General features: G+C 36.5%; 1 protein-coding gene across 1 annotated transcript; it reads right to left on the reverse strand.

Moving 5' to 3' along the window:
* Positions 1 to 4,126: 4,126 nt before the first annotated feature.
* Positions 4,127 to 7,019, reverse strand: LOC109219893 (protochlorophyllide reductase, chloroplastic-like). Its single transcript, XM_019384362.1, has 5 exons — positions 6,857 to 7,019; positions 6,690 to 6,788; positions 5,464 to 5,995; positions 4,697 to 5,055; positions 4,127 to 4,590 (listed from the first exon to the last, which is right to left on the reverse strand). Exons 1-5 carry the CDS (start codon positions 6,908 to 6,910, stop codon positions 4,435 to 4,437), a joined length of 1,200 nt encoding a protein of 399 aa, XP_019239907.1. The 5' UTR covers positions 6,911 to 7,019; the 3' UTR covers positions 4,127 to 4,434.
* Positions 7,020 to 15,670: the final 8,651 nt, after the last annotated feature.

The following is a 15,670-nucleotide window of genomic DNA, read 5'->3' on the forward strand; positions in this document are numbered from 1 at the left end:
ATTAAGAGGAGAACCTTATCAATACTGGTGGACTCAGGTAGTACCCATAGTTTTATTAATGAATTGACTGTTCAGGAGACAGGGTATCAGGTAACTTACACTACTCCAATCAGAGTAACTGTAGCTGATGGTAACTATATGTTTTGCAACACAACTTGCACTGATTTTACCTAGAAGATGGGAGAAAAGACATTCAAAGAGAATCTTAGGATTCTCAAGTTAGGAGGGTGTGACATTGTGCTAGGGAATTATTGGATAAAAAAGTATAACCCCACTAAATTTGATCATGAGAAGAGATGTGTGACCATTGGGAGAAAGGGTAACAAGGTAGTACTGCATGCTATTCCTGAAAATGGGCAACTAAGCTTAATCAGTGGGAGTACCATGGGTAAACTGTTGAGAAAGGGACAGACTATCATGGCTCACTTGTTCATGATAGAAATTGTGAGTGCACAAGAACATGAGACTGTGGATGCTGCAACCCTAGAATTGCTAGCCAGCTATTCAAATGTTTTCTTTGAGCCAAAATCCCTACCTCCTTGCAGATCATTGGACCACAACATTCCCCTCAAACCTGGAGTTTCTCCTATAAGTCTAAGGCCATACAGGTATAACTATNGCTCTTCCGATCTTAAGGCCATACAGGTATAACTATTTTCAAAAAGAAGAGCTGGAGAAGCAAGTTAAGGAGATGCTTACTAATGGGATAATACAACACAGTCAGTCCCCATTCTCTTCACCTGCACTGCTTGTGAAGAAAAAGGATGGAACGTGGAGGTTTTGTGTGGACTATAGGGGACTTAATGAGATCACTGTCAAAGATAAGTACCCCATTCCCATAGTAGATGATCTTCTTGATGAGTTACAAGGCTCAGTGATCTTTTCCAAGGTAGACTTAAGGGTCGGATACCACCAGATCAGAATGAAGATGGAGGACGTGTATAAGACTGCCTTCAGAACTCACTTGGGTCATTATGAGTTCAAGGTTATGCCCTTTGGGCTAACCAATGCTCCTGCCACCTTCCAAGGATTGATGAACCAAATATTCCAACCACTACTCAGAAGGTTTGTTTTGGTGTTTTTTAATGATATACTTTTGTATAGCAAGTCCTTAGAAGAGCATGTTGGCCACCTAAAGAGAGTGTTTGAAATTCTGATGGAGCAGATCTTGTTTGCCAAAAGATCTACGTGTTCATTTGGCCAACCAAAGATAGAGTATTTGGGGCATGTAATTACTGCTGAAGGGGTGACAACAGACCCAGCAAAATACAGGCTATGATAGAGTGGCCTAGACCCAATACTGTGAAAGCTCTCAGAGGTTTCCTTGGGTTAACCGGTTACTATAGAAAGTATGTGAGGAACTATGGTGCCATCTGCAAACCCCTCACTGATTTGCTCAAAAAGGATTCCTTTAACTGGGGTGAAGAAGCTGAGAAGGCCTTTAAAACCTTGAAGGTGGCCATGACTAACACTCTTGTACTAGCCTTACCTGATTATTCACAAGAGTTCATTGTTGAGACAGATGCCAGTCAGCCTGGGATAGGAGCTGTATTGATGCAAAGGGGAAAACAAATTGCTTATTTCAGCAAGGTCTTGGCTCATAGGCATAGAGGGAGGTCAATATAGGAGAAGGAATATATGGCTCTTCTGAGTGCTATTGACAAGTGGAGGCACTACCTTCAATACAAATACTTTATTGTGAGAACAGATCATCACTCACTCAAGTATCTTTTGGAACAAAAGGTAACTACAGCCATACAACAAAAAGGTTTGACCAAGTTGTTGGGGTTGGATTATGAAGTACAGTATAAAAAAGGGGGCTGAGAACAGGGTAGCAGGTGCCTTATCCAGGCAATTTGAAGGTAGAGAATGCAATAGTCACAATCAACCAAAAGCAGTCAACCTACTAGCTATCAGTACAACAGAACCCAAATAGATGCTTGAGTTCAGCCAGAGCTATGAAGGTGATGCCCAAGCTGGGGCCATAATTGCAGAAGTGACTACAGATCAACAAGGACCACACATCTATCAATATTCAGCTGGAATATTGAAGAAGAAGGGCAAACTCTATATTGGGAGCAGTGGAGGTTTGAGACAGCAGTTAATTTCTACTTTTCATGATTCACCTGTTGGTGGTCATTCAGGACAATTAGGGACTCTGAAGAGGTTATCCCAGGTGTTCTTTTGGCTAGGAATGAAGCAGATGGTCATCAACTACATAGCTGTTTGTGAGGTTTGTCAGAGAAATAAAAGGGGAAATGTACAGTATCCAGGACTCTTGCAACCATTGCCTATACCTGATCAAGCATGGAGGCACATCAGCATGGATTTTATTGAAGGATTGCCCAAGTCCAAAGGAAAAGAGGTCATTCTGGTGGTTGTCGATAGAAGAACCAAGTATGCTCACTTTATGACTCTTGATCATCCATTTACAGCGGTCACTGTGGCTCACAAGTTCCTTAAGTAAGTGCATACTTTACATGGCATCCCTGAATCAATAGTTACTGGCAAAGACAAGATTTTCCTTAGCAATTTTTGGCAAGCATTATTCAGGCTTTTGGGTACTCAGTTGCATTATAGTACTGCATACCATCCTCAAAGTGACTGAAAGAGTCAACCAATGTATTGAGAACTATTTGAGATGCATGACTTCTAGTTGACCCATACAGTGGAAACAGTGGCTACCCCTTGCAGAGTTGGTGGTACAACACCAACATCCACACTAGTTTATAGTGTGGGTTGTATGGGTTCAGCCCACCTCATCTATCCCTTGGCCCTACTATTGAGACTATGGTTCCTGCAGCTGAGGATGTTGTCATGAAAAGGCAACAAATGCAGCAATTGCTTCAGGATAATCTCAACAAAGCTCAAGAAAGGATGAAGTTATATGCTGATAAGAGGAGGTCTGAAAGGGAATTTTAAGATGGTGATATGGTATTCCTAAAGTTGCAACCCTACAAACAATCCTCTATTGCTATCAGAAGAAACCTCAAGTTGAGCTCTAAATACTATGGTCCCTATAAAATTCTGGAGAAAGTGAGCTCAGTTGCATACAAACTCGAACTACCTGCTGCTTCTAAGGTTCACCCAGTGTTTCATGTGTCTCTTTTGAAGAGGAAGTTAGGTACCAATGTGCTAGTCCAGACATGCTTATCCTCTACTAGTGAAGATGGCCAGTTCCTGGTGGCTCCAATTAGCATACTTCAACGACAAATAGTGCGGAAAGGTAATGTTGCAGCTGTTAAAGTATTGGTTCAGTGGTCCAATCTCCTTCCTGAAGATGCTACTTGGGAGGATTATGAATTTCTCAAAGACAAATTTCCTAATTTTGATCCTTGAAGACAAGGATATTTTCAAAAGAGCAGGGTATGTCATGACCGTTGGGGTTAATTTCAAAAGATAGAAGTAGAGGGAGTGAACAGTAATAACCGAAAATAATGGAAGGCCAGGATCAATTTGTTTTTAATGGGGCTCAACGGCTGAGATCAAGCCAGCCTAGTATAAGTAACAGAATTGACGAGGAGAGAGACATGCTAAAAGTTCCAGTAATCTAACAACCTTCTCTCTCCTTCTTCTTCTCCTAAATTCTCTCACACTTTTTTCTTCTTCTCTGATCCTTCTTCTTCCTTCTTCTGCAGATTCAACTATCAATGGAGACTCCAATTACTTTCTGAATTCATAGTTAGTTTAGTTCATTGTAATTCCTTTTCAGTTTTATCAATATACAGAAAATTGTCCCAAAATTATTGTTATTTTCATTTGTTTTTTTTTCTTAAATTCTGTTTGGAGTGGCTAAGGCCATAACACTAGTATCTTGAGGTTTCCATTCAATTGAGTATCAGTTGAGGTTGGACTTGGGAATTGATGATATTTTGAACTTCGATAGGGGAATAATCTTACACTATTTGTGGTAGGCGAGCTGTTTTAGAGCTTGAATTTTTCTCATGCACTCCGTATCACATTACTGACTGATAGATCATAAATGTCGGTGCCAATTCTTTAGTGTATTTTCATATCTTTTATTAATTTATGCATTTGTACTGCTATTCATATAGCAATAAACTTTAAAGCTGAGTAAAGAAGAAGATGCCAACTGAAAAATTCTGAAGAGTAACAAGTAGTGCGCTAGCTTTTAATGGGCATTTCGAAATGCCAGTCTTCTTATCTTAATTTGGTGATGGATCATAGACTCTTTGTTTGATCAATTAAGTGCAGGTATCTCCAGTTTTAGACTTGCTGGACCAACAGTTGAAAATGTTATGCTTACAACTTGTTCATATCATTACCAAGAATACCTACCTGAAAACTCTATATTGGTGAAATTAACCAACAACAAATACCAAAAAGTACTTGAGAAAAGAACTCTAGTGATCTCATATATACATCTTCTCCTGACTTGGATGGGAACAGAAAGCCACGCCCTTGTCAGTCCATTTAAGCCAGTCCAACAAGCTTCTCACTGACCTCCCATAGCTTCCGTGCCTTTTCTGCATCACTGGCTTCTTTTGAGAGCTGGTTCTCAAACGAGGAGGAGGTGCTGTTCCAACTCCAGTAGACACCAGACTTTGAAAGGCTTGGATCACGTACGACCTGAATTTAGCATGGATGATTCAGTGGTATTCTTCATGCACTTGTTTATGGTTCGGCCTGTGAGAATGCAAGGGATAAAGGTGTCCAAGTTTGAATTTTGACTAACCTGTGCAAGTCTTTTTCCTGCTTCTGCTTCAGATACATAGCCTTTGGTAATGTACTTCTGAAATGGTGGGAAGAGAGCCCTGAACAATGGAATGTGATTCCTAAACAAACCAGTTTCAGCAATGCAGCCGGGATAGAGGGACGCAAAGGTAATGCCAGTCTCCTCGTGGAAACGCCTATGAAACTCTTGCATGGTAAGCATGTTACAGACTTTGCTGTCTTTGTAGGCTTTGGCGCCGTCAAATTCTCCTCCATCAATCATGGGTGAGCAGTTTAAACTATTCAACCCTCCTGATAGTCCTCGCAGATCTCCAAGATTAGCCTTTGGCGGTACGTTTCCAGCCAAAGTGTTTGTGTTTCCTGATTCAGAAAAATTAAGTCTTAGAATCATCTTGGGTTTCCTTTAATACGGAAATTCCTTTAATATGAAAATTCAGAAGCCCAAAGAGCAAAAAAGTGTTTGTCCCTATCTTATTTCTGTAGGGCATCTATGAAATCTATCATGCTTCCATCATATGCTGTCCAGCATTTTAGTGATGTATCATGAAATATGTGTAGTTTCTCGATTCTCTGTCTTGTGTATATCTAAGTATGTTAATGCTTAATTACTTGTAGAAAAGAATATCTAGATATGCTAATTGTGTAGTTCTAGCTTTGCAGCATTGATAATTTGTTCCTAGCTTACTGATAGTGACCTGAAATTAAGTTGCTCAATGAAGTCGAGTATGTTGGACATCAGAGCATAAGCTGTGAGTTTGAGACGAGTACCTGTAATGGAGCCGACAATTATAAGACGCTTTTGTGGGTAATCGGATTGCTTGAGGTCATCTAGCAGCAACCTTGAAAGCAGGAAATGTCCAAGATGGTTGGTACCTACACTAAGCTCAAAGCCATCAGCAGTAAAAGTTGGCTCTTTAGCAGTAGGCAAGTACACTGCAGCATTGCAGACTAGCGCATCAAGTGGCCTCCCTGACCGTCGGAAAGTATCTACAAATTGGCGGACGCTTTCAAGGGAAGCGAGGTCCAGATGCATGACAGTGTAGTTTTCCTTTGGAATACCCAATGATTTTGCTGCTTTCTCAGCCTTGAGGAAGTCCCTGCAGGCCATGATAACGTGCCACTCTCCTGTTTCACCTATAGCCTTTGCTGTAGCTAGTCCTAAACCAGAGGAGGCTCCGGTAATTATCACATTGCCTTTCCTGAGGGTTTTCTTCTGTTCTGAGGTAGACCGGTTGACTGCTGGTGTGGTAGCAGCTGTTTGTGCTCTAATAGGTACAGCTGCTATTTTCTTTGTCAATTCCTATTACATGATATAAAATTTTATTAGTTTCTCTCATTCTCTATAATGCTATTTAGCAGTAATGTTCTAATAGACTCAAAAAGAATTTGGACTCTTAAAATATTTGTACTATTTTTGCAGCTTGAATATATTGTGATGACCTCAAGAGGTAATCTTTCTTCTTAGTCTGCTAAGTATTTTGATATCCTAAAATGGCTTTCCATGAGAAGGGTAGCCTTGGAGCAACGGTAAAGTTGTATCTGTGTAACCTATAGGTCACGGGTTCGAGTAGTGAAAGCAGCCACTAATGGACTGTCTACATCACATCCCTTGGGGTGCCACCCTTCCTCGGATCCTGCGTGAACGCGGAATGCCTTGTGCTCATGGGCGGATGCAGCTTGAAAGTATCAGTATCGGGTTCATTTGAACCCAGTACTTCCGACGTGGCATATAAATTTAAGTGTAAAAATTAACTAAAATTGCAAGAAATAGTAGACATGAACCCATAACTTTAAATATTATACAATGATTTTGAACCCATAGAGTTTAAATTTTGAATCGGCACGTGCTTGTGCACCCGTGATGAGAACTGACTCAAATTGTGCTTCTTGGGCTATATATAATATACATGTTCATCTTAGTAGAGAATTATTCAACAACTAGCACAGTAAATATAAAAAAACAAAGTTTGCAGACTGTGTATAATGAGTGGTACCTTGTTCCATGCAGCAGGAGGAATGAATTTAGATTTTAGATTGTAATAGAATGCAACTCCAAAGAGGCTACTGTCCTTGAGATTAGTACTTGATTTACCCTGCCACAATTCACCTCAGAATTCAATTTTAACAAAGTGATTAAAAGGCTGGGAAGTTGCAGCTTTACCTCTTTGTGCATAGAAAGTGCAGAAGGAAGCAGAGATGCTGCTTGGAGAGCCATTCTTGGTTTTTCACTCAACTCTAGTTACAACAAAACTCTATAATGTATGTTGTTAGAGGGGGAGGGGGTGTTTGATTTTTGTAGTTTGGTTTGGAGGTTTGTGGACGGATATTAAGAAGAATGGGTTTTGAGGCAAGGATAAGATGGTAATGGAGTAATCTGGAGATGCCATGTCAGCTTCCTCTAACCAATCAATGCTTGAGTTTTGGATTCTCCTTGATATTTAATTCAAGTATTTACTGGCAGCATGTGCTGGTAGAACTGGGCTGGACCAAAATGTTGGCTCAACGAAGACTCTCGAACTAAGAAATCATGTGAAAATAGACGGGCTAGCCAGTTTTTTGACTGGTAATTGAAAAATAGCCAGCGTTTGCAAAGTCATTGAAAAATAGCCACTATTTTTCTACAATACGGAAAGTTCCAGCATAATATACTGGAGATTGGTGCACCTGTGTATGTACTAATATTATGCTGCAGTATATTATGGTGGAACTCTAGTATATTATGCTGGAAGTTCACATATAAAAAATTCCAACTCCAGTATATTATGCTGCAATATATTTGATTTTGAACAGTATTTTTATTTAGATTTATCTTTACATGAAAAGTGGCTAAATTTCAAATACTTTTGAAACTGCAACTATTTTTCAATTACCACTTGTAGATCTGGTTATTTTTGAATTTCACCCAGAAATCATTAAGGAAAGCTCTTCTCGGGCATAGACATAGAGCTCGTTTGGATGGGCTTTTAAATTGTTTTTAGCTTATTTGAGTGTTTGGTCAAGTCAAAAAGTCCAGGGGATTTGCAGCGGTACCCACTTTTTATGCCACCTTTTAACCTATACCCTGTTTTTAAAAATTATTGATTTCGTAACCAACTAACAGAAAATCCGTGTTAATATGACCATTATACCCCTTCCAAAACATATAAAAGTGCGTCTCTCCTCCGTATTCACAGATTCAAATTACAGATCTCCTCCGTATCTCCTCCATCAGTCAGTTCTTCCTGAGAACGCGTCTTGTATTCAAATTCCATATTCAAATTCAAATACATTGTAAGTATTCAAATTCATCTCCAGAATTCAAAATAGTTTTTGAATTATATGTTTTCTGGTTGTTTGACGAATTTCAGTGAAGGAATATAAATTCCATATTCAAATCAAATTCATATCCAGAATTCAAAATGTTTTCTGATTAATTCACTGAATTCTAATTTAATGTGTGATATGTTAGTAGAACTTAGCCCTAGGAGCTGAAGTTTTTAAGTAATAACTTAAAACCTTCAGAAGGAGGCTGAACTTTTCCTTCTACACTAGCTAAATTAAACTTCGGCCTGGCAGCTCAAGTTTTTAAATTATTACTTAAAAACTTCAGAAGGAGCCTGAAGTTTTCCTCCTACACTGGTTAAAATAAAAAATAATATTGCACTAAAAAAAAAAAAACCTTAACGGTACCAACCAGCTGAAGTTTTTTTGTTATTACTCAAAAACTTCAGCAGGAGGCTGAAGTTTTCCACATACACTGGCTAAATTAAAAAAAACATATTGCACTAAAAAAACTTCGGCCTAACAGCTGAAGTTTTTTATTTATTACTTAAAAACTTCAGAAGGAGCCTGAAATTTTCCTCCTACACTGGTTAAATTAAAAAATGATATTGCACTAAAAAAATTTCGGCCAAGCAGCTGAAGTTTTTTTGTATTACTCAAAAACTTCAGCAGGAGGCTGAAGTTTCCACATACACTGGCTAAATTAAAAAATCATATTGCACTAAAAAACTTCGGCCTAACAGCTGAAGTTTTTTATTATTACTTAAAAACTTCAGAAGGAGCCTGAAATTTTTCTCCTACACTGGTTAAATTAAAAAAATGATATTGCACTAAAAAAATTTCGGCCAAGCAACTGAAGTTTTTTTGTTATTACTCAAAAACTTCAGCATATTTTCCACATACACTGGCTAAATTAAAAAATCATATTGCACTAAAAAAACTTCGGCCTAACAGCTGAAGTTTTTTATTTATTACTTAAAAACTTCAGAAGGAGCCTGAAATTTTTCTCGAATAGTTCGTTTCCTCTGCTATTTTTCGAATTTAAATAGAATAAATATTAAAAGAAACACAGAAAAAACTTATAACAAAAACTTAATATTTCATTAAAACACAATAAAATATAAAAACAAATTACATAAATAAACAAAACAAAAAAATTAATCGTCCATTCCATCATCATCATCATCATCATCATCGTTGTCGCTTCCAGATGGACGAGCATCTTCATCAGCAAGATTGTCAAATCTTGCATACATCACAAGCGTATCAAGCTTGTTGTTAATTTCTTTGAGCTCCTTGTCGTACTTTTCTATCACCTCATCAATCTTCAACTCAAATGCCTCCATTATGTCTTGCTTGATCTCGTCCACTATTTGCCTAATGACAGCATCCATTTTTCTCCTTTTTGTATTTTATATCTGCTAAAATGTATGTGTTTGAGTGAATAAACTCAGAAGGAATAGCGTGCTTATATAGGGGGAAAAAACTTTTGCATGGTATATGAAAAGGCAAAAAGGAATTTTAAAGGTTGTCTAATAAAAAGCGTGCATGAATATGATAGGAATGTATTTATTACACTAACACATACCCCCAAACGCAATATAATTACTACTTTAATTGTGTAGGTTAATGATGTATACTATGTAATTAATGCTGAAACATGCTATCGTTTTCTGTAAAAAAACTTCGGATTAATCTCCTGAAGTTTTTTAGTTCATTTCTAAAATCTTCAGCACGTACCTGCTGAAGTTTTTTCCTCTGCATTTATGAATCACCATGATAAAAAAAACTTCTGCTTGTCCAATACATTTTTCAATGAATAAATGAGCTTCTCATAAGCCACATTACCCCAGGGATATTCAACACGAGCCTTCTCATCCTCAATGATAGATGCATACTCCTCATTCACACATGAATCGTTATTTTTCCCAAACAGAATAGACTTTAAAATAAGAATTTCCACAAGCGTAACTGCATCTTCATCATTCTCGCATACGTGTGGATAATTCACAGCATTCTTTGGAATTGCATTGCGAGTCATAAAACCTCGAATATCCTTCAGATACACACCCTTGGACTTACCAAAATACCGGTTTAGAACAGTGCTCTTTCGATTAAATGGTTTTTCAATATTATGTGCTGTTATCGGCAAACCACACATAATGTGAAAGTCTTCAAGGGTGAAGGAAACATCATGCCCAAATATCTTGAAACTAATAGAGTCTCGANATTTTTTCTCCTTTTTTGTATTTTATATCTGCTAAAATGTATGTGTTTGAGTGAATAAACTCAGAAGGAATAGCGTGCTTATATAGGGGGGGAAAAACTTTTGCATGGTATATGAAAAAGGCAAAAAGGAATTTTAAAAGGTTGTCTAATGAAAAGCGTGCATGAATATGATAGGAATGTATTTATTACACTAACACATACTCCCAAACGCAATATAATTACTACTTTAATTGTGTAGGTTAATGATGTATACTATGTAATTAATGCTGAAACATGCTATCATTTTCTGTAAAAAACTTCGGATTAATCTCCTGAAGTTTTTTAGTTCATTTCTAAAATCTTCAGCAGTACCTGCTGAAATTTTTTCCTCTGCATTTATGAATCACCATGATAAAAAAACTTCAGCTAATATGCTGAAGTTATTAAGGTTATCTCTAAAAACTTTAGCAGTTATAAGCTGAAGTTTTATTTGCAGAATTCATTAATTATGTTATAGATCTTTTTCCAAAAAAACTTCAGCAGAAGATGCCTAAGTGATTTAGTTTATTTGTAAAAACTTCAGCACATACAACATAAAAATTCTTTTGTTCACTTTCCTAATAGTTGCCATTAAACATGAATCTGCAGGATGAGTTCGATTTGCGTTGTTATAACATTCAATGGGAGATGGACTCCTGATTTCAAATACTTGGATCATGATACAAAACTTGTTCTACTTAATAAGGACATATCATTCAATACTTTCCTGAAGAAAATTAGTGAAGTTGCAAATATAGATTCAACCAGATACGCATTAAAAGTATGGTTTGATATCAAACTAAATACAAGCAAAGGAATGCTTGTAACTTCAGATGAAGAACTCACTACCTGTATACATTTGCTTACAACTGATTCACCCTACAAGAATTGCCATTTTGTCATCGAAAAAATACAACTTTCAGAATCAGCAGCATTCAACCAATCTCTTGCATATGCAATAGATTCAGAGCATATTGCTGAGTATCAATATGAAGTACGGCAACCAGTAATGGAAGTAGACAAAGGGCAACAACCTTCTATCATTACAGCTCCTTCACAATAATTATCCCCTCCGCCAATAAATTCATACCAGTTTCTCAATGACCAAGAAGAAGAAGGACAGCTAATAATGCAAATTGACAACCAACACAAAATCCAACAAAGCTTTTTTTCACCTTCTGCAATGATAAATAACAATGAAGATGAAGTAAACATGGAGCTTATACCGATAACATCACATAGAATTGAAGAAATTGCTGAAAGTTCTTCTGCTTCTCAGAAATCAAGAAAAAGAAGTGAGGGAGAAAAGGTCAAAGAATACTCCACCATGTAAAAATACTAAAGGCACGATGCATTACCTGAGGAAGTAAGAGTTGGATCAATCTTTCAGAAGAAAGAAAATATGACTAAATTTTTCTGCAGCTTGGAGATAAATCAAAAAGTTGAATTCATTGATGTTAGATCATGTTCCAAGAGATACGAGCTGAAATGCATCGTGGACAAATGTGGTTGGAATGTACGTGCCACCAGAATAAAAAATTCCACACTGTTCAAGGTGATAAAATATCATAACATCCATGAATGCTCGGTTGATGCAAGAAAATCAGATCAGAAGCATGCTACATCAAATTTTATAAGCGAACAAATTATAGAACATGTTCGAGACAAAAAGATAGAGGTTACACTAGCCTTTGTAGAAAATGAAATGAAAAAGAAATTTGGAATTGACATTGGTTATCACAAGGCATGGCGTGCTATTCAAAAAGCTGCTGCTTAAATAAGGGGAACACCTGCAGAGAACTATCAGATTCTTCCTTCATACATACACATGATGGTGGCCAAAAACCCAGGAACGTACACAAGCATAAAAAGAGATGCGCACAATAGGTAAGGAAAACAATACTAACAATCAGCCTGAAGTTTCAAATGTTACTATTTGAAAAACTTCAAACCTTATAATTTGTTTTTCTGTGTTTCAATGTACAGATTTGCTTACTTGTTTTTTGCTCCTGCGGCATCACTAGCTGGTTGGTCCTACTGTAGACCTGTTATTGCAGTAGATGCAACGTTTTTGAAGTCAAATTATCGTGGTGTTCTATTTGTTGCTGTATCAAAGGATGCAAACAATCAAATCTTTCCTTTATGTTTTGGTGTAGCAGATTCAGAAAACAATGAGGCATACATTTGGTTCATTGGGGAAATGAGAAAAGCAATTCAAGTTCGTCGTGAACTGGTTTTCTTGTCAGATAGAAACCAATCGATCGCAAATGGTATTGGAAGAGTTTTTCCTGAAGCTCACCATGGTATCTGCCTATATCACTTTGAGAAAAATTTAAAGCAAAGACATGCAAAGGCCATGGTAATAAATCTTTTTCAAAGTGCTGCAAGATCATACAAACGTGAAGATTTTAATCAGTTAATGTCCCAACTCAAAAGTATTGACAAGAAAACATACAATTACATAATGGAAGAGCCTCCTGAGAGATGGGCTCGATCGTGGTTCCCACGGCGACGTTATGATATGCAAACAACAAACATGGTAGAATCAATGAATTCTGTTTTACTAAAAGGGAGAGAAATGCCTATTTTAAGAATGTTAGATTTCATCCAAGGAAAGCTGGGAGAGTGGTTTTATGAACGGAGAAAAAAGGCAAATAAAACTTTTCACAGAGTATCAATATGGGCAGAAGAAGAGATGACTAAGAAGATGGACTTGGCTTGCAAAATGTTTGTGAGTATATTTGTTAACTAGCTTTTTAGATCTGTTGCAGTGATTTACTGCTTACATTTAAAAAAATTCATACTTTTTTTTTGAAGGAAAAATACAATAATATAATTTGTTTTAATTTTTTATTCGTTGTTAGGTGTTCAACCTTGACTCAATGTTGTTTAGAATAAATAGTGAAGGAATCGAAGTCATTGTGGACTTAAAGAAGAGAACTTGTGACTGCCTGGAATTCCAACTTGATGAATTGCCCTGTCCACTTGGGCTCATGGAAATCTGGAAAAAAAGACTCAGCGGCTATGAACTCAGAAGACTGAGAAGGACATGATTATGGAGATTTTGAAGAGTCCTTGTGTGATTTTTTGATTAGAGGATTGGTTAGGTTGTACATAATTTGGATTAAAGAATATATATTAATTATTTTTTTTTTAGTTCACTTTTTGTGTCATTTTAACCAACTACTAGCATTTTAACTATTTTTTTTATTGCTTTACCACTACCAGCATTTACCACTTACATCTATTTGCCAAAACTGTTCATGTTCCTTCACATTCCATTTCTCTGAACAAAAAACAGGTTAACAATCTTTTCAGCATTTATAGATATTAAATTGAGTAGGTGCACTCTTTGGCTTTACAATCCTCTTCACATGAAAATTTCATAGTCATCATGCTTCTATCGTTTCTCTTAATTTGTATTCAAAGCCACCAACAAAGTGAAATGTTGGCTAAGACATGCTTATTGGGTGGTAGCAGGGAGTTCGTGTGTAAGCAAAGATGTGGGAAGTTGAAATACTTCATATGTGAAGGGGATTGGGCCGGATAAATACTCTGAAGCTACAATGGAAAATTTGTGCTCTACTTTTAGGAAAATGAGTCAAACGTTTTTCCTGTGCACGTTTGCACCTGAAGTTTTGATGTGGCTCCAGTCTCCGTTCACATAAGTGTAAGTAATTTTGGACTTTCCTCTTGCACTATTTTGTGCTTCCGAGCGGATTCCTCGCAGATGCACCACCTAGTAAGCAATGTCTTCGGCCCAACATTTTCTTTGTTTTTTTCTTATGAAAGTTAGATGGTAGTTGCTAAAAAAACCACAAGAAAACTTCTTTCGTGAGTGCAGAGGACCAATAGTGAAAGTTATCATGTAATGTGGGTGAAGAAACAAAGAAGAGCACTATGACATTACTATGGAGAATATGAAGACACTCTGTGAAGCTTTTTGAATAGAGAATTAACTTGTAAACAAGAAACTAAAGTTTTTCTTTTTTTTTCCAAGGAATGTAAGTGAATAAGAAAAAATGTAATTTTGTGAATATACATTATTTTGTGTGAATTAGTGACTTTGATTGATTCAATATGTTATGTCCCCTTTTTTTCATGAATGTCAAGTATTTTTGCTTAAGTTTGAATATACTAAAAAAACTTAAGCATCATTAAGGACCGAAGGTTTCTTTGAAAAAGCTTTAGGACAAGAAATTATCGAATACAATAGAAAAACTTCAGCTACCCAAGTGTGAAGTTTTTTGAAAAATATACTAAAAAATTCAGCCTATTGGGCCGAAGTTTTTTCGAAAAAACTTTAGGACAAAAACTATTTGAATCAACAAAAAATCTCAGCTGCAAGTGCTGAAGTTTTTGAAATATACTAAAAAACTTCAGCACTGTGGCCGAGTTTTTCGAAAACTTTAGGCACAAAAAATTAATTGAATACAACAAAAAACTTCGAGCTGCCATAGTGTTGAAGGTTTTGAAATATACTAAAAAACTTCAGCAATTAGGCGAGTTTTTTCGAAAAAGCTTTAGGACAACACTACTTGAATCCAACAAATAACTTAAGCCTGACTAAGTGCTGAAGTTTTTGAAAAATTTACAAAACTCAGCAATTGGGCTTCTCTTGTGATATACATTTATTTGTGTGAATATGTGACTTTGATTAGATTCAAAATATGTTTATGTCTTTTTTATGATGTCAAGTATTTTTTGCTTAAGTTTTGAAATATAATAATCGAACTTAACACATTAGCCAAACGTTTTTGAAAAAGCTATAGGACAAAAATTATTGCCAATACAATAGAAAAACTGTCTGAGCTGACCAAAGTATTGTAGTCTTTTGGAATATACTATATAAAACTTCAGCCAATTAGGCGAAACGTTTTTGAAAAGAGCTTAAGAAAAACACATTGACTCCAAAAGAAAAAAGCTTCAGCTTCTTATGAGGTGCCTGAACGTTTTTGAAAATTACTAAAACTCAGCACACATTGGCGAAGTATTTTTCGAAAAAGCATTAGGACAAATACTATTGACATCCAACAAAATTTTCAGCTGCCAATTGCTGAAGTTTTGAAAATATACTAAAAAACCTTCAGCCATTGGGCCGAGTTGTTTCCAAAGAAGCTGGTGGACAAAAACTATTGAATTCAACAAAAAATTCAGCTGCCAAGTTGCTGAAGGTTTTTGAAATATATACTAAAAACTTCAAGCACATTGGGCCGAAGTTTTTTCAAACAAATAGTTAGGACAATAATATTGAATCCTACACAAATACTTCACTAAGCTGACCAAGTGCTTGAAGTTTTTTTAAAAAATATAACTAGAAAACTTCAGCACCATTGGAGCCGAAGTTTTCCTTGAAAAAGCTTAAGACAAAAAACTATTGAATCCAATAGAAAACTTCAGCTTTTTCAAGGTGCCTAGAAGTTCATTGAAATATAACAAAAAACTTCAGATATGTGGGCCAGAAGAT

The sequence above is a fragment of the Nicotiana attenuata genome, unplaced genomic scaffold (assembly GCF_001879085.1).
Source record: "Nicotiana attenuata strain UT unplaced genomic scaffold, NIATTr2, whole genome shotgun sequence".
In the NCBI taxonomy this organism is placed as follows: domain Eukaryota; kingdom Viridiplantae; phylum Streptophyta; class Magnoliopsida; order Solanales; family Solanaceae; genus Nicotiana; species Nicotiana attenuata.

What these genes read in the sequence shown, in the direction of transcription:
- LOC109219893 (XM_019384362.1), bottom strand. Translation starts at nt 6,910, where the DNA reads ATGGCTCTCCAAGCAGCATCTCTGCTTCCTTCTGCACTTTCTATGCAC. An exon ending in CACTTTCTATGCACAAAGAG is followed by an intron (nt 6,789 to 6,856) that starts GTAAAGCTGCAA and finishes GAATTGTGGCAG; the next exon opens with GGTAAATCAAGTACTAATCT. An exon ending in CAGGAAAAAGACTTGCACAG is followed by an intron (nt 4,591 to 4,696) that starts GTTAGTCAAAAT and finishes TGCTAAATTCAG; the next exon opens with GTCGTACGTGATCCAAGCCT.